The sequence below is a fragment of the Sceloporus occidentalis genome, unplaced genomic scaffold (assembly GCF_023333645.1).
Source record: "Sceloporus occidentalis isolate IW3139 unplaced genomic scaffold, rSceOcc1.0.p SCAF_43, whole genome shotgun sequence".
Taxonomy (NCBI): domain Eukaryota; kingdom Metazoa; phylum Chordata; class Lepidosauria; order Squamata; family Phrynosomatidae; genus Sceloporus; species Sceloporus occidentalis.
This window is the reverse complement of record NW_028317023.1, coordinates 6,168,701-6,189,134: the sequence shown is the minus strand read 5'-3', so window position 1 is coordinate 6,189,134 and position 20,434 is coordinate 6,168,701. Positions and strand designations below refer to the sequence as shown.

Sequence of the window (20,434 nt, the reverse complement as noted above, 5' to 3'; positions counted from 1 at the left end):
GAAATCCATTTGGATATCCAAATCAGCCCTGGTAGTATAAGGATGACCGAGGGATAATGCTATTATAGGAAGATATTAATGGAGGTTACTAGGCTTTAGTCAGGAAGGCAGCAAATGTACTGTTGTGCATGATTTGTAGTGGAATGATAAGTGTGATGCTTCACCGTGTCTTATTTTCTCTCTAGCAGATTGGTGTCCTTTTTAAGAGATCCTGGCTTTCTATTGAGGATAAGACACTTCAGGGAGCATGGAGTTCCACTTCCAGGGATTTTATTGGAATTGCTGTCTTGACAGGATCAAGATCGATCAAGATCAAGAGGAGTGTCACGAGGGAAAGATTCAGTTGGACAATCTTTTGGGAATAACATTTAGGGTTATTATAACTGTTATGTTTTTTTTTATATATGTTTGTATGTACAAGATATCTGTGAAATGAGTGCCATGGTGGGGGGATTCTTTTCTGGAGAGATACATTTATGTATTATTGCTATATGATGTGAATCAAGAGGTGGAATGTTGTGGACATGGATTGCATCGTCCATTATTAGTGATTCGCGTCACAGACGCAATATCTGTATCTCCCTTTGGATAAACCACTCCTCTAACTGTGGCATACATTACAATACCAATTAGTTCTATTGTTTAAGAAGTGCATTACCTCTACCACCAGGTAGCACTAGAGAGTGAGTGATGTGTACATCTATTGTTTATCTAAGACCATAGATAATGGCTACCTACATGAAAAGCCATGTGGGCTATACCAAGAACAATGGGATATCAGGAACTCCAGGAAGAAGGGGGAGGAGCAGAGGAGACTGGAAGGACAGGAAGGAAGCAGCATGGCAGAAGCTAAGGGAGCTGTAAAAGTTTGCCAGAGAAAAAGTATGAAATAGAAAGCTGCTCTTCCATCTTGGGCTAGTTAAGTGCCTAGTATTGTAACTAAGAATTAGAAAACAACTACTGAAAGAATCCTTTAAAGTCTTCTATATGATCCTGGTATCTAGAGCCATTTTGGAAACTGAACACCAAAGGAGTCATTTGATATGCTGATACTCTCTGAAGTTAAGTACATATGTTATTACAATGTTATTAGAATATAATTGTTGACTGTCTGTAACTTTGTTATGGTAACCTTTTTCGATATATTGTTTTTACCGCTAGAGGTATTAATAAAGTATATCATTATATATCATAACATCTGTTGGTATTCATCTTTACATAATTTAACTGTATTCCTGAATCAAATTTATTGTTGTATTGTTAGATGTTTTTTGTCTAAATTGTGTATTTAAATATTAGCATAATTTTGCATAAAACAGGCCACGACCACAACAATTGGCGTAGTCAGCAGGATACAGTAAAGATTATTAATGAGAATACCGTGTATTTACTCTGCATTTATCGCATAAAGTTACAGATTTGTATGTTTACGCTCTAGTGCTCTAAAGCCATGTGTTTGTGTGTTTAAACTCTAGTGCATAACCCCTATATTACAGTAGAGAGTCTAGTGCATAGAACTCGCTTGTAATAGTGTGTAAAGATGTTCAGAACACTCAAACAGAAAGCAGCTGTAGCAGGGCAAGAAAGATCAAAATATGGAACAATTCCTGTATGGGCAGAATTTGGTAGTTGGAAAGCCATTGCTGAGGAACTGATAAAATATGCAGCTCCAGTCTATCCTGATGCTGGTACTGAACTTGGTGTGCAGGCATTACGTTTAGACCTAGGAGTTTACTCCAAGAAAGAGCGGAAAGCCGCTGCCACCACAGGCTGGATAGTTGTGCAGGCCCTTAGCCACGAGGTGCAGAGAAATGAAGCATTGAAGAGAGAGTTGCAGGAAGTCAAAGATTCTTTAGTTATGACCAAAGAATGTATGCGTAGTAATGCGTGCCATTTGGCTGCTCTAGAAGAGAAATGTACTAACTTAATGGTAAGCAAGATCAAGCACAGGAGGTTGCAGAGATGTAGAAAACTAGAGCCTGTAAGTAAGGTGCGAGCAATGGTGGCAGATCCCACATGGGATCCTGCAGAGACTCTCCGGTCATCCGATGATGCTTATGTGTCCTTTTCTGAAGATGATAATGAACTGGACCGACGACAGGCCTGTCCTATCATTATACAACAGCAGAAAAGGAGAAATGGTGCACGTGATGAGATGAAGGAAGTGGTAAAGAGTTACACACATATGGAGCTCATTGAGCTGGCTAAGACACATAAACAGCAAGTGGGTGAAAATGTGGGCGAGTGGTTACTACGCATGTGGGATGGAGGAGCTGACAGTGTGCTGTTGAGTGCAAGGGAAGCCATAAGTATGGGGCAGCTGACACTTAATCTGCAGCTCATGCAGGCATTACGGAGGGTGAGAGAGATTAGGGGGAACTTTTCATTGGTAGACATGGTTCGCCATGCTTTATTACAAGTTTATCCATCACACTCAGATATTGAGCCATCGACCCCATGGGTAACAATTAAAGATGCCATAAATCATGTAAGGATTATGGGTTGTGTTGCAGGATTGAACAAGGGTAATTGGGAAGGCCCTGATATGGAGGATTTTACAGCTAGCATGCGGTCAAAGCTTCTAAAGACTGCACCGCCATATCTAAAAGTTCCCCTGCTATCTCTGCTCTATGGAATGGGAAACACTAGAAAAATACACCATGTAACCACCCTATTGGCTGAGATAGAAGAGTTAAACATGGAAACCAAGGACACTAAGAGGGTTTATAAATCAGAAAAGGCTAGAGTGCAATTTTCAGCACAAAAGTCGGATGGGAATCCGAGTAGGATGACTAGAAGGCAAATGTGGCATGACTTGTTACAGAATGGTGTACCCAGAGAAGAGATAAATGGTATTTCTACTGCAGAGATGTTTAAAAAGTGGAAATCGGTAGTGAGAAGGCTTAGGCAGGTACACAAAGTTGCTTACAACCCTCGTAGTATTAGTGGGTCACTGACAAAGACTTCTCCACATTTAAACATACATACCAATGTATATTTAGAAGAGCCACCCCTACCTAATGATAAAGATGGCAGGACGATTAACAGGGCCATGACCTCCCCATTATTACAAGATGGTGTGCTCCCAGTGGTAAATGTGGCAACAGTATCAACTAGAGATCGGTGCCAACAGGTTGCTGGGGGGAGGGATAAGGCAAGGAAACAGAATGGGGTATGGATAAGGGGGGCAGAAACTAAAGAGGTGTTGCAGGACAGCCCTTTTGACAATTGAAGTGCCTGCAGGTGTTTTAACTCTTTCCAAATTTGCAAGTCAGAAGTCAGGGGTTAATCATATGAAACGGGACAGTACGGAAACTATTAGTGAGGGGTGTTTGTTTTCGTGCGTCCCTAGTAAAAACCACTTAAGGGAACATGTAAAACCTGTAAATGTTTCTTCCTCAGCCATGGCGGTTTGCCATGTGCAGAACCGACAGCCTGGAGGCCAGAAAAGAGGTAGACATTCGACCAGCTGACAGCTCTATTAACACGTTTGTCTTGCCTGTTTTAAAAGTCGGATGACTCTGGGTTGACTGCTGACAATCTGGATGTGGATGCAGCAGCACCATTAGTGAGTGCTGCGGTTCAGAGTAAGTCAATGCAGATGAATGTATATGTAAACAGGCAGACACGTGGCAGGCTGGGATTGAATAAGCGAATGCTCTCTTTAATTCTCATTGCACCAGTGGTGAACAAACAAGTTGGCTCTGCCTGGAAGAAGAAGTTGTATACATACAGGTAGTGCATCAAGACACAGTGGACTGAGTATATTTGAGCATAATGCAAGAACAATTAACAGTGGCAGATTATAAAGATACAAAGAAGAAACATCGAGCAAGGTTGCCAGTCACAGAGTACATTGTAATTCCGTACTCCTGCAGCTGCAAACCTGTTAAAAAATGGCTCACAGAACATGTGAATTTACTCAGAGAAAGAGAATGAATAGTTGATTCCTCATGAAGAGGGTGGCCGCACAAAGTAGCCCTAAAGGAAAAAAGATGGGCAGATTAGGCAGTTCAGCTGTGGAGACTGAAGACCTAGAGGTGGATTGAATTGCCAGAAGAGTTGTGGCTTGTTGTGGATCCAGCAAGAAGAGACTGTTAAAAGAATTCAAGGAAGAACCACCAAAAGAGATGAAAGTTTGCATATATGGACTTTTGTATTATCCAATTACCACTAACCATATAGTGGTCCCTTGCCTACCACCTAAAGCTACTAGGATGGTAGAGTGGTGCAAAGAGTTTTTAGGAGAGCTCATTCGAGTACTGTCCCCAGTAGTGATAGAGAGTGGGAAAGGGTTTGCAACCATAATTCTTTAGTAAAGTACTGACTACAAAATATTATAGTGTGGGAATTTGGGTTGAAGAGGATGTCAGAGTATGAAACATGAGGGGTTGATGTAAAGAAATGAAACATTGATATTTGCTTTGTGGAAGAGGGTTGTATTGTTTTCAGAACCCCGGGAACTGAATTGGATTAGAAATCCATTTGGATATCCAAATCAGCCCTGGTAGTATAAGGATGACCGAGGGATAATGCTATTATAGGAAGATATTAATGGAGGTTACTAGGCTTTAGTCAGGAAGGCAGCAAATGTACTGTTGTGCATGATTTGTAGTGGAATGATAAGTGTGATGCTTCACCGTGTCTTATTTTCTCTCTAGCAGATTGGTGTCCTTTTTAAGAGATCCTGGCTTTCTATTGAGGATAAGACACTTCAGGGAGCATGGAGTTCCACTTCCAGGGATTTTATTGGAATTGCTGTCTTGACAGGATCAAGATCAAGAGGAGTGTCACGAGGGAAAGATTCAGTTGGACAATCTTTTGGGAATAACATTTAGGGTTATTATAACTGTTATGTTTTTTTTTATATATGTTTGTATGTACAAGATATCTGTGAAATGAGTGCCATGGTGGGGGGATTCTTTTCTGGAGAGATACATTTATGTATTATTGCTATATGATGTGAATCAAGAGGTGGAATGTTGTGGACATGGATTGCATCGTCCATTATTAGTGATTCGCGTCACAGACGCAATATCTGTATCTCCCTTTGGATAAACCACTCCTCTAACTGTGGCATACATTACAATACCAATTAGTTCTATTGTTTAAGAAGTGCATTACCTCTACCACCAGGTAGCACTAGAGAGTGAGTGATGTGTACATCTATTGTTTATCTAAGACCATAGATAATGGCTACCTACATGAAAAGCCATGTGGGCTATGCCAGGAACAATGGGATATCAGGAACTCCAGGAAGAAGGGGGAGGGGCAGAGGAGACTGGAAGGACAGGAAGGAAGCAGCATGGCAGAAGCTAAGGGAGCTGTAAAAGTTTGCCAGAGAAAAAGTATGAAATAGAAAGCTGCTCTTCCATCTTGGGCTAGTTAAGTGCCTAGTATTGTAACTAAGAATTAGAAAACAACTACTGAAAGAATCCTTTAAAGTCTTCTATATGATCCTGGTATCTAGAGCCATTTTGGAAACTGAACACCAAAGGAGTCATTTGATATGCTGATACTCTCTGAAGTTAAGTACATATGTTATTACAATGTTATTAGAATATAATTGTTGACTGTCTGTAACTTTGTTATGGTAACCTTTTTCGATATATTGTTTTTACCGCTAGAGGTATTAATAAAGTATATCATTATATATCATAACATCTGTTGGTATTCATCTTTACATAATTTAACTGTATTCCTGAATCAAATTTATTGTTGTATTGTTAGATGTTTTTTGTCTAAATTGTGTATTTAAATATTAGCATAATTTTGCATAAAACAGGCCACGACCACAACACCCCATACTAGAAATCGTTTATGAATGCTAGCAATTTCAGTGTCAATTGTAGTGAAAGAACAACATATCCAGAAGGGCTAAAGTTCAAAAAGAAAATTATACCCCAGCATCCAGTTTAATTAATGGTCATTGTCATGAAGCCCGACATAAAGAGCTTAGTGCAATTATAGACACAATAAGGCAACTACGGGAGGAGAAAATAACAAAGATGCGAGGAGGGCTGCCACTTGCCTCAAATCTTAGTGTATTCTGATGGTCTTCAGTTCCAGAATATGCTGTGTATATTATATGTACCATCTTTCTGTACTTTGTTCTTGGTTTAGTTGATTTCAGCTTCTACGTAATATTTGATTTTTCAATCCCCAAAACACTTATCCCAACCACAAGGGATGTGGCTATGATCTCTGCTGGGGCTCTGACCACCATAGACAGCCCCCTTCCACAGAAGCAATGAAGTTTTCCTTGTATTTGCAGGTTAATAAGACCCAAAATAAGGAATTCCTTAAAATAACAGTAGCCCATTTTTATTAAAATATGTGGTTTTATGTATACAATTGGGCAACTATTATATGAAAAGCAGCGACACTAGTAAAATGGGTGCATCGGCTTTAAGTTACTAAAATCCTTACATTGTATCTATTCCCATGTTTTTGCATCACAGTAGGGGTAAACCAGACTGCATTTCTTTATCAAGCCTTCATAAAAGATCTATCATGACCAAAATGTAACCTGTGCTACAGTACCCTGTGGGTACGTAATGTCATGGACAGTAAATGAAATGGCTGTTAGACTACCCTACAATGCACACACCTACCTTTCTAAAGTTGCAGGTGTGTTAAACACATACCCAGGTGCTGTTATGGAATAATAATTTGGTATAGAATAGTCATTATTTTATCATTATGATAAAATAATGGGTATTCATTTTTAGTTTTAGTTTTGTTTGATTACATTTAATTCTGATGTTACACATACTAGGGTGGCCAGAAAGGACCAGAATCAAGACTTTTGTCTTATTTAAATTTTCAAAGCAACCTTTTTTCTTTCTTTCTGTCATTAAAAGTACTACATTTACCATAGTCAGTGGCATTATAAAAATCACCACCAGCCAGCAGATTTATACCCTAAAAATAACATCAGTGATACTAAAGGTGATATAAATGATTAAACATATAATTATCTCTGATGTAAGGAGTTATCTTTTGATGTCACTTTTTCATTATGGATACATTTATTTTTTAGTTCAAAGAATATAGTGTGTAGCCCCTGCTCCTTTGCCTAGAACTTGTTGTTGTAGAAATAAAGTATTTAAATGCCCCTGGATTTCATAAAAATAATGTTAAAAAATGGAAAGATATAGGGCATTATATAGCGCATGTTAACTGTTCTTACCCTTTTCGTTACATTCAGAAAGTAGTACAAAATATCTAATATCCTTTGCCCTTCAACTTTTTCACTCTTACTTGAACTCTCATTAAAGTGCGAATCATGCAGAATGCCCAAGACCGTAAAGCCAATATTTGTTAATCGTGAAATGTGTGTACAGTAACAGGGAAATATGAAGTACCCACATACTATCAACAACTGTCTGGACATAGTTCATTCAATCTGCCTGACTTGCCTCACGGTAAGCAAGCATTTTTTCCTACTCCTACATAAATAACAGTCAACTGCTGGCAGGGTTATTAAAGAAAAAAAAGCTTAACGAGATAAAATGACCCGAAATAGAAGAATGTACATCTTTTATTATTAGGATGATTGAATGGGATGACTTCCTTCCACATAACCCGCTGTCGTTTGACACACCATGTTGTCAGCTTCTAAACATAGGCATTTGAGAAAAATGGGTCAGACTTATTACTGTTTCACAGTTTTAACAGTAAAAACTCTGAGTCATGTAAAGTTTCACAATGCATAACACCTAATCAAACACTTTGGCACGTACCTTCACTATCCTTAAATTTCTTGATGGCCACAATTTCCTTTGTTTCCTGGAATGAAAAAAATAGAGATAATTAGTCAACGTTAGAATTTTGTTGTGTTACAGAACAAAATAGTGTTATTTCTCTTTTCTATGAAACCTAAAATAAATTATATGGTGTAAGAACTGCACTAAAAATACAGTGACCAGTTAGGATCTTCTCCATTGACTAAAGTTGCCTGTTGCCAAAAGGCATGATTATCTCACTAAAATGTAATACCTTGAATTTTATGTTTTTAACACATTAAAACACTATATACACAACATACAAATATGTATATTATCAGAGGAGTAACAGAATGTCTGAGGGGCCCTTCGATTACTATACCCTCAAGTAAGCTCAACCTTTATATATATATTGTGCTACCATTTTCTAAGATAAAATAATACCTTACTTTAAGAAGCAATTGTTTTCCCCCCGAAGTGGCAAAATTCGGAAAACCGCTTAATTGGGTTTTTTGCACCTTCTTTTTAATCAAAAGCAAGGAGGACAGGTAGAAGGGCTAAACTTGATAGGACTTGTGTCTTTTTTCAACCTAAATTAATATGTTATATTTTGAAAAACTTAATGCGCAAACCATAGTACACATTTGTTTGTATGCACAAATGTTAATACAATTTTTCATTGATTTAAGAAGGGGAGACTTACACCGATCTACCTGACTGCTGATCTTGCACCTCTATTTTCCTCACCATATACAGTTTAATCAGCTACAGGGAGTGCCAGAGACCCCAGCAGCATCTCTTTTACTATAATGGAACACTACTGCGGTGTCAGATTTGACACTAAAAGGAAGAGAATGCTCAAACAATCTGGGCATATAGAATCTCGCTCTCTTCAAGTGCAGCAAAGCTGGTTCCCGGTGACAGTGGGGAGACCAGGCTGTGACCAGACATTCTTCTCCTGCTACCTCAGCACATACAGAAGCATGGTACGCTGTACCATGTATGCTATACATGAACAGTGTAAAAGAAATACTGACGGTTCCACATTGAGGTTGTATAGTGAAGATGAAACAAAAGAGTACCCAAAAGGCGAAGATGAAACAAAAGAGTACCTAAAAACAACAAAATTAGGGACTAGATTATCCCTTTTAAAACAATAGGCTGCAATTCAACCTTAAGCTTCAAACTTCAGTATGACAGATTAGTAGCTTCTAAGACAGCGTTTTTATCATACCCGCCAGTGAACTAATTATCTTACTGGTACTTATGGAACCCCTTTAACCACCTTGTTTCCTATTTTCTGTACCAGCTGACAACGTTTTGTTGAGTTTAGGAGTAGTGAAGAAAGATTTAGAAAGTGGTTTGATTTTCTTAAGATACAGGAAGAGTCACAGCTATAGTTTTCTACAGAACCATTGCTCAAAACTAGGGCTGCAACTAACGATTATTTTAATAATCGATTAGTTGGCCGATAATTTTTTCCATTAATCAGATAAAAAAATATATATTTTTTTTAATTTAAAATAATGTAATAAAACGACTTACAATTTACACTTTCATCTCTTTATCACAATGGCATTTTTCTATTCACCTTCTTATTTTACTAACATAATAATAAAAGCTACAAGAACCCAAACACAGTGTTTCTCAAACTAGGTTTTAAGTTATTAGTAAATATTAATTCATATGTTAACTATTTTTCTTATTTAATAAAAACTATGAGAAAAAAGCCTTATTTATATTTTCTTTTATTTACCAAACTGACCCCAGTTATGCACATCTGACCCCCAGCTTGCCACTCTGCCCCCAGATATGCCTTATACCTCCTATATGCCAGATATTCCACTGTGCCCCCTGATATGCCACTGTGCCCCTGATATGCCTTATACTCCTTATATGCCAGTGATATGCAACTGAACCCCGATATACCTTTTACACCCAGATATGTCTTATGCCCCCCTGATATGCCTAATATCGATATGCCTTATACCCCCTATATGCCACTGATATGCCTTATAACTTCCAATATGCCACTCGCCCCCATTTATGCCTTATACCTCCCTATATGCCACTGTGCACCCTGATATGCCACTCTGCCCCCCATAAATGCCCTGCACCACCCTGAAATTCATTATACTCCCTGATTCACCACTCTGCCTCCCCAGATATGCCACTCTGAAATTCATTATACCCCCCATGCACCACATTACCTCCCCCTATACACCACTCTAACTCCCCCAGATATGCCACTCTGCCTCCCTGAAATTCATTACACACCCATACACCACTCTGCCTCCCCCCTCCCATACACCACTCTGCTACCCTGAAATTCATTATACCCCCCATACACCACTATAACTCACCCATACACCACTCTGCCTCCTCCCCCTCCCATACACCACTCTGCCTCCTCCCCCCTCCCATACACCACTCTTCCTTCTCCTCCCCATACACCACTCTGCCTCCGCCCCCCTCCCATACACCACTCTGCTTCCTCCCCCCTCCCATACACCACTCTGCCTCTGCCCCCCTCCCATACACCACTCTGCCTCCTCCTCCTCCCATTCACCACTCTGCCTCCTCCCCCCTCCCATTCACCACTCTGCCTCCTCCCCCCTCCCATTCACTACTCTGCCTCCCCCCTCCCATACATCACTCTTCCTCTCTCCCCCCTCCCATTCACCACTCTGCCTCCCCCCTCCCATACACTCTGCCTCTCTCCCCCCTCCCATACATCACTCTGCCTCGCTCCCCCCTCCCATACACCACTTTGCCTCCTGTCAGCAACGGAGGTTCACAAGACACCAGGGAGTCGGGTAGAGAGGCAGAGTGGTGTATGGGAGGGGGAGGAGGCAGAGCTGCTCCCATACACCGCTCTGCCTCTCTCCCGACTCCCTGGTGTTTTGTGAACCTCCGTTGCTGACAGGCACTTTCACTACAGCTTCATAGAAGCCCCAGCAGAAGTGAAGGGGAGTAACGGAGGCTGTCTGTGCGCATCGCGCAGACCACCACCAGCTGACAGAGAGGATGATCCTCTGCAGGAGACCTCGATTCTCTGTCAGAAGGTGGGGGTCTGCACGATGCGCACAGACAGCCTCCGTTACTCCCCTTCACTTCCGCTGTGGCTTCTACATCATGTGATGCTGGCGCTGCATCGTTGTCAACGATTTTCATTATCGATTATATCGATTAGTTGTTTCAGCCCTACTCAAAACCTCAAAAAACTAATGTTTTACCATCTTTCTGGTCCTTAGAAATCCGAAGGTGCTCAGGAAGAATTTCTAGCACCAAAAGGAGTTTGTAAATCAAGGACAGCAGAGGACACAGCTGTCTGCCCGTGTCTACATTAGCAATGGTTTACGCATTCTTGATTCCATCTCTGGAGGAGCTAGTTCAAACATCAATTAAGCATAGATATTATGGTGAGATCAACAGAAAGTATTTTTTACATACACAATTCCAAAACAAACACATCTCTTCTAAAGATCATGTGGGCTACATATAAAAAAATTGTATAAAATGTATCCACTGTGTATAATTTTACATTTTAACCCCTTAATGACAAAGCCCGTACATGTACAGGCTCAAAATACATTGTTTTCAATGGGTTTAGGGACCGCCCATTGTCCTTAAGGGGTTAAGCAGTATGTACATGTCCTTTACATTATGCCATTTTGAGCTGTAAATAAAAAAATGCCATGCCAAAGTTATAACTATTTAACAGTTTAGAAGCACCAGACACAATTGTGAGAATGCCCTTTTGCTAACACAAACCTACTTGCACAACTTGAATTGATATACTGAAGCAATGCATCTCAAAGGTGCTCTATTGAATTAAGATCTGGTGACTGTGGAGGCCATTGGAGTACAGTGAAGTCATTGTCATGTTCAAGAAACCAGTTTGAGATGATGTGAGCTTTGTGACATGGTGCATTATCCTGCTGGAAGAGGCCATCCCAAGATGGGTACACTGTGGTCATAAAGGGATGGACATGGTCAGAAACAATACTCAGGTAGGTTGTTGCATTTAAATGATGCACAACTGGTACTAAGGGGCCCAAAGTGTGCTAAGAAAACCTCCCCCACACTATTACAACACCAGCAGCCTGAACCGTCGATACAAGGCAGGATGGATCCATTCTTCCATGTTGTTTTCATGTCTGACCCTGCCATTTGAATATTGCAGCTGGATTCGAGACTCGTCAGACCAGCCAAGGTCCAGTTTTCCATTGTCCAATTTTGTTGACCCTGTGCGAATTGTAGCCTCAGTTGTTCTTATATGACAGGAGTGGCATGAGGTGTGGTTTTCTGCTGCTGTAGCCCATCTGTTTCAAGGTCCGACGGGTTGTGCGTTCAGAGGTGGTATTCTGCATACCTTGGTTATTTGAGTTACTGTTGCCTTTCTCTTAATCTCAAACCAGTCTGACCATTATCCTCTGACCTCTGAAATCAAATAAGGCATTTTCGTCCACACAACTTCTGCTAATATTTTCCCTTTTTTGGACCATTCTCTGTAAACCCTACAGATGGTTGTGCATGAAAATCCAAGTAGATCAGCAGTTTCTGAATTACTCAGACCACCAACAACCATGCTACATTCAAAGTCACTTAAATCCCCTTTCTTCAACATTCTGATGCTCGGTGCTTCTAAATGCATTGAGATGCTGCCATATATATATATATATATATATATATATATATATATATATATATATATAAAAGTAAAGAGAGTAAAGGGATTGTACATTGAGTCTCTTCACTAATTAACAAGTTTGCAAGACATTCGCTCTCCCTGCTAGCATTACGTACCGCCAAGGGCAAACCTCAGTGAGCATCTCCTGTAAGAAGGGCCAAGTGAGAACAGCTTTAGGAAATCTCAACATGACTTTGCTATTCATTCTCTGGTATCCCAGTCTCTTTATAACAGGCCTTTTACCTTAATTTAGGATTCACTACAGGTGAGGCAACATGACCCAAAAAAAAACCCAACAAAAAAATGCGACAAAGCCTCTTTATAAAACCGTAGCTATTTTTTAATGGCTAAAGATTTGACACATAGGGACATGGTGCACACCATTCTTAACACTACATAATTGTTTTCAATAGGTACATTTTTTCTTTCTCCTTAAAGATTTTTCCTTTAGGCTAATCCCCATCCTTTGCAGAAAATGCCTGTTGTATGATTTATTCTAAACAAAGCCAAAAATCTTTGCCTTATTGCAAATTTTAAAGTTGTTTCCATAGAAACAAAATATTTGGGGTGTTTCATATCGTTATATACGCACAATCTCAGAGCAAATAAGCCTGGACACCTCCGGAATTACACATAATAAACAATGCTACTCACAAATATATATTTAAAATTCATCCCCGGGTTTCAACAGAATAAAAAGAATGAATTATGTCAGAACATGTTTAAGACATTAGTTCTTAATCATAGGCATTTTGCATCTGTTATCTGATGGGTGAAATCGAAATGCTATGCATTTACATTTGGCATGTACATATTTGACATGGGAGACTATTTCGGCAAACTTGGGGCACCTGACTTAGTAGCAGGCTAAGCAATAAATCTCAATGTAGTGTCATGGAATGTTTATGCCATAGATAACTAGACCACACAACATTGTCACCCAACACCACCAATTCCCCCAGCTCCCCCAAAACTCCTATAAATGTCCATATAAACAACAATAAAAACTCACATAAATTCTGCACACTCTGTAAACAGCAATGGTAATCTCTGGCGTAATAATGTATTATATGTTAGGAAATAACAGTTAACAGTAAATGAGTGGCAGTTGTTTTTTGTTCGAAATTGGTAGAAAGTGGGATTTTTATTGGGATGAACAGTTGAGTTGTGGTACAGGAATTCCATGATGTAGCACATTGAGTACACATGATGGGCCAGCTGCCACTGCGTCATCAGCACCGGCAGCTGTTGCCTTCTGACTGATTTGAAAGTTTTAAATTGACTGGCTTAACCCCTTAAAGACAATGGGCGGTCCCTAAACCCATTGAAAACAATGCATTTTGAGCCTGTACATGTACAGTCTTTGTCATTAAGGGGTTAAATCAAATTGAATACATGCCTATTACTGTGTTGCAAAACATATAGAAATAATATAATTTGGTAAATACGAGGTGTTACTTTGTTGGCAGTTGCTATGACCTTTTGGGACATGGTGTTGCAAGCATATAATACAACAAAATGGGTTATGCTGACTGTATAAGTCATAACGGCTGCTTTTTCTGTTCAGAAGGAACTTGTGTTTTAGTTGGTAGAAAAAGGAATATTCAAATAAAGCACAGGAGGAGAGAAGGCAATAGGAGAAGAATGCTTGCATTTATGTAGTTACATGAAAAATATTAATTTAAACATAAATAAATCCTGAAATAATTACGGACAGCAATAAAAAATCATCAGACTATAGCATGTGATTTAATACCAGCAGGCTGTTTTCAGAATGTATTAACCTCAGCTTGTTTTTCCCATCTCCAGGCTAAAATAACATACTTGCACCTGCCAAAAAAAAGCTATATATTTGGAACATCAAGCAAAAAACCCATGCAGTTACCACCCTGTAGTCTGCTGCCAAATGCAAGCTAGTCTTGCACAAAATAATAATTCTGTAAAGAGAAATATTTATCAAACTGTAATTGTTTGACATGTATGCGATCTAAGCATTTTCCTACAAGGGGGAAACAAATAAAGGTCACATAACCCAGTCTCATTCTGAAGCAATAATACATGCACGTATATTTGTTTATATACACATATATATGAATGAAATAAGCTAGTCATTTCAATATATTATTAAATATATATACACGCATTTTTTTAAACTATTTACACATCCAGAGCCGTAGCTAGCTCCTTTTGTGCCTGAGGCAAGAATGTAAAATTGACTGTGAAATTTACACTGCCCTTACACGCTGCCTTTACACACACCTGTCCATATACAAACACAAATATACACATACACGCTGCCTTTACACACACACCTGCCCATTAACACATATACACACACACCAGCTTACAAACACACAAATACCTACACTGCTCTTACACACACCAGCTTACAGACACATATTTACACATACACTGCCCTTACACACGACTGCCCTTACACACTGCCTTTACACACATGTGCCCATAAACATGCACAAACACTGCCCTTACACAAGCGTGTCCATACACCTATACACACACACCAGCTTACAAACACAAATACCTACACTGCTCTTACACATACACTGCCCATACACTGGCAGGTGCTTCTCTCGCCTCACCCTTCCTACGGCCCTGTACACATCTGTTCAAGAAATAGGATTTACAGGCTAAAATCATATAAGTGTGGGAGGGTAGTATATTTGCATACATGGTTAACTTGGGTGGGTGGCACTACTAAATCCAATAGCAGTTTTGTTGCCACACAAAGGGACTATTTTCATGATATGTAAAAAAAAACTACTGATCACTGATATACGTCAACTCCGCCATATCACCTCAAGGATGTGTGATGCGGGGTAAAGATATTATGGAGGCACAGACCTCCATAAGCAAGTTATAGTTAAGTTTCTGATCTCCCCATCCAATCGGGAAGTCCAGTCACCCAAAATGGAGATCTGTCCATGGTTTTGGGGAAGAATGGCTGCTGCAGTACACCTAGTTGGCCTAGGCCTGCTTACACCAATGGTCATAAGTATCCGTAAACTATAAAAATTCCAAAGTCTCTAAAATCCAATGACCAGCTGCGACAAGTGTTTGAGCATGGATGTGTACTTGTGTGTGTGAGCATGGACGTGTACTTGTGTGTGTGAATAATGAAGCAGACAAAAAAATACAAAACTACTGGTTTCTTATTTAAACTGTGGTTAACATATCGGTGTATAGGAAAAATGCACAGTATACATTCTGGTACATAATTGTGGGGGAATTTCTGATGCTCCAACACTACAACTAAGGTGGTTCATTTGACATTTAAGAAGTTTTGCTTCTCCAAAAAGTATAAACTTTTGGTGAAAACAAAAAGTAGGTTAAGTAACAACTGTGTTGAAGAATACAAGGTCAAATGGCTTTTTCAATATAAATTAAGAGACATAAAAAATTTTAAATGTCCGTTCTAAAACATTTAATTAGCAAACACTATATTTGCCTCCTCTACCTTCACTGAAACTTTAATGTATAATGGACAATTAAATTGTCATCCTTTTTGTTCCTTTGAGCACAAGTCAAAATCCGAACAAGCAGGTTACAGAGAGGAGCATCATGTTGGCTCTGCCGGAATATAGGGCATTAAGGTAAGTGTCATGAGGCATGTAGCCAGCACCTTGGTAACTCAATCCTGTTGAATATAGAGTGGTAAAATTAAGCTAGAACTCCCTTTACTGACCTTATAAATATGTGTTAAGATATGGAGAATTGTCATATACATCACCATAATGTTCAGCAAGGTAGAAATATTGACCTAATTCCAATGCTTTAAAATATCTTGGTATTTCCCTTTAGGCTGCAAATACACTGAATTTAACAGAGCTTGCAGTTTGCTGGGAAGTTAATCCACAGTTTGCATGCTAAAAGTTACAGAAACCCATGGAGCTTGCAGCAACAAAAACTGATCTAAGAGAGAAAGTGGAACAGAAAGGTGCAGTAGCATAGAGTAGTGTCCCCTGGATTGAGCAGTGAGTAGGTCATTAGTAACTCTAGTAAGGGTGGTCTCAGTAGAATGCCAAGGGTGGAAACCAAATTCAAAAGGGTCAAGTAAGGAGTTGGAATCAAGAAACTTGGTTGGGTATAAACAATTCTCTCAATAAGCTTGGAGGCAAGAGGAAGTAGAGAGATGGGATGGTAATTGGACACATCAGTCGGGTCTAGGGAGGGCTTTTTCAAGATTGGAATTATAAATGTCACTGTATGCACTCAAACAAGGATAATGTGACATGCTAATATAAAAGACAGAGAAAATTCCATAGACATTGTTTTTTTAGGCCTGGGCAATGTCAACATAAAATTTTAGATTGGCATTCAAGAATTTAAAGGTGCTGTCCAACTTAGTCAAAATATGATTTGAACTTTGGTGTATATTAACCAAATACATGTTAGCAGATCTGTCATTTTATTCTTTCCTCTAAAGGCAAAATAATGTAAAAACACAGAAGCTTTCTGTTTCTATGGCAACAATCAATGACTACTTTTGTGTTGCATGAAAAGTGTTCCTGGGCAAAATTCTAAATGAGGCAAAATTTTACAGCTAAGAGCTGTATAGAACTTTTAGATTTATTATTTTTTGGTCTAAATGAACAAAATGTGCAAAAAGGGTATGGTCTCGGGCCCCTCCATGGTATTCTATGCATGGAATTCTAGTGCATGGGAGACTGGAAGGACTGACCTATCAAAAGAAAATAGTCATAAATAATTATGTTACAATATACATGTGCCCTTTACCACCAAGTGCCTCACTCAGACTTCTCAGCAGCACGGACACATCACCAACTCCCTAATAAAACTTTCCGAGCCAAACTTTAGATTAATATCCCAGTGCAGGTACCAAATCTGTTTACCTTGTGTTTCTCAAGACTGCCATGTTTATTTTGCAGTTAAATTTATTTTGTAGACATATTGTGGCCAAAAAAAAGGATTCATAAATTGCAGCAGAAATATAGGAAGATTTTTTTTTTTACTCATCAGGTTTGAACCAGACTCAAACAACCATATTTGTGATGGCTTATACCCCAACATTTCAGGTGCCCAAAATTGGACACCTTTGTTGGGGACATTTTTGAGAGCAATTACATTTGCATGGATATATACTGTATATTTTGTATTAATTTTATAATATAAGAAACAAAGAGTCAAAGTTATACCTTTACTGGCTAATTCAGTAAAATAACAAGCAAGCAGCTTTTATTTTAATCATTTATTATTTCATTCAGTAAGTACTGTTAACAGGGCTGCAGTAAGTAGCCCTGTGTTCAGTCACGTAGGTTTGTGTAAGAAAAAAAAATGTATATGCAAAATAGAATTCAATATTCATTAAAATAATACATTCGGGCTCAATTCCCCTCTAATGCACAAATCAGAACTCCACCTTCTTGACTATTTATCAACAAAGCTTTACCTCCTGTCCATAGAATAAACTGCAGATTGCTTTGCCTACAAACTAGATACCATGACACTAATTCTGCTCTATGGTCGTGATATGGTGTCATCACTAACATAGTTTGAATGTTAAAAATAATAATCATATCTAGGATCTTCCCAACCCTGCTCCCAAAGCTGTCCTCTTCTTGCGCTGTAAGGAAGGAAGGAGATGAGTTAGGATGGACTAGTCCCCACTAAACCAGAAAATAAAGAGGGTAGTTGCTGTTCGTCCTGACACTGGCAGATAGTGCCCAAATATGTGCCCCCCATCACCTGGTTACAGATCAAATCAACAGATAACATACAGATTACAGCATCACAAAATCAGTTTTATTATTATAAAAGAAGACTATTCAGATTTCTGGCATGAGCCTATAGATTGAAGAGGAAACGCCGTGGAAAACATTTTTCATCCAGTGCATAAACTCCAGTGCTAGGTAGCATTGCCAAACACCTGGTTTGTTCCAGTAAACTTCCTTCCAAGCAGACCTGGAGGATACAACTATTGTCAGTCATGTGTTATTGTTGGTAACTTTCTCCACACAATCGCCACACCAAGGAGATTCTTCATGGTAATGCCAGTTGGATGATTAATAATGAACACGGTTTACATGAGGGCAGTCAGGGTGTTTCTCTAGTAGATTGGGCTAAGGTAACAGATAACAAATGGCTAATATGCAGCTGTCTGAAACAGTACGGAAAAACATAGAAATGTGTATATATATATATATATATATATACACACACACTGGTCTGGGCTGTGTATTTCAGAAACTGCTGATCTGCTGGGATTTTTACACACAACCATCTCTAGGGAGAATGGTCCGATAATGAGAAAATATCCAGTGAGTGGCAGTTGTGTGGACGAAAATGTTGATGTTAGAGGTCAGAGGAGAATGGGCAGACTGGTTCGAGATGACAGAAAGGCAACAGTAACTCAAATAACCATTCGTTACAAACAAGGTATGCAGAATACCATCTCTGAACGCACAACATTTCGAACCTTGAAGAAGATGGGCTACATCAGCAGAAGACCACAAACCGGGTGCCACTCCTGCCAGCTAAGAACAGGAAACTGAGGCTACAATTCGAACAGGCTCACCAAAATTGGACAATGAAAGACTGGAAGAACGCTGCCTGTCTGATGAGTCTCGATTCCAGCTGCGATTCCAGGGTCAGACTTTGGCGTAAGTATTGGTTTTTAATGTGTCCATCCCTTTAGGACCACAGTGTATCCATGTTCTGAAGGCTACTTCCATCAGGATAATGCACCATGTCACAAAGCTCACATCATCTCAAACTGGTTTCTTGAACATGACAATGAGTTCTCTGTACTTTAATGGCCTCCACAGTCACCAGATCTCAATCCAATAGAGCACCTTTGGGATGCGGTGGAACGGGACATTTTTTTAAGTAACTGGCAATTTCTATTTAAGTATATCAACATACAATTGGAGCTCCTTTTTAAGTATATTAACATACATTGTTTTTAAAAAATAAACAGTAATTCAAAATGAGTTTTACTCATTCTTGATACCGTCATTTTTTCCTGGGATGAAATTTTATTATCAGTCCAACACATATTACAAACCCAGTAGCCATGGAAACACCCACAGTTTTTTTCTGTAGCCAAAAAATTCCATTTAAAACTAAGAGATGCCTCATGTTACTTTATAATCAAATTAGCCAAATCATTTCAGGAAACATATAAAAAGGTATTTAATCAGTGTGGTGAAATAGGATTAAGACTGTACTAAAAAGCCCATCTTCAAAGAAAAAGTTATGAACTTCGGTTACCAAAACGTATGGGTCCTACAAAGTAGTTTAGACTTTTGAATAAAAACTAGGCAAAATAGAACTATCTGAATGCAGATAGAAATGATATACAAACAGTCTATAATGATGTGGGGGCCACTATATCTTTAGAAAAACTTTGTGTGGGCATTCTGAAGCTGCCCCACCATCTAAGTGAATCAATCAATGCCACTGAGACGTGCATTTGGTCAAATAATACATTTCAAAGCAACACTACCCTTTGTCACTTTTGCGGTGCTCCTGTTTAGATGTAATTTTCTCCTCACTCATTTAGTGTACCCACACAAGTTATATATTTTTTTTTAGGACAATAAGGGCTTTCTTCAGATACCATTTTGATCATATTATCTAATTTCCTATTTTTAAAAAAAAATTATATGATGAAAAATTGAAAACAAAACTCACTTTTATTTGAAAAATGTTTTACTCATCCAAAAAAGCTAATGAAAAAACCTGCTAAATAGACTCCACTATTTGTCCTGAGTTTAGAAATACCCAATGTTTTTATGTTTTTTGCTTTATCGGGCAATAAGTACAAGTAGCGTTTTGCTATTTTAAAAACATTGATTTTTTTCAGATCTGGTCGTTCTGCCCCATGTGCTATTTCTGGTACCTTTGAAGCTGGCCAATGCAATTTACTCCATCAAACCATATTTTTTTAAAAACTAGATACCTCAAGGTATTTCAAATGCTGGTATTTTTTCCATGCACTAATTCTGCTACCACCCTTTGACAAACTTTGTGGTAG

The 20,434-nt window shown here is 38.9% G+C and overlaps 1 protein-coding gene across 2 annotated transcripts in view; it reads right to left on the bottom strand.

The window, feature by feature from the left end:
* LOC149289818 (cyclin-dependent kinase-like 5) overlaps positions 1 to 20,434 on the bottom strand; it is an 86,110-nt gene that overhangs the window by 53,322 nt on the left and 12,354 nt on the right. For both annotated transcript variants that reach the window (XM_089490307.1, XM_089490306.1), the window contains exon 3: positions 7,746 to 7,791. In XM_089490307.1, coding sequence (XP_089346433.1) covers positions 7,746 to 7,791 — 46 coding nt within the window. The remainder of the gene's footprint in view (positions 1 to 7,745; positions 7,792 to 20,434) is intronic.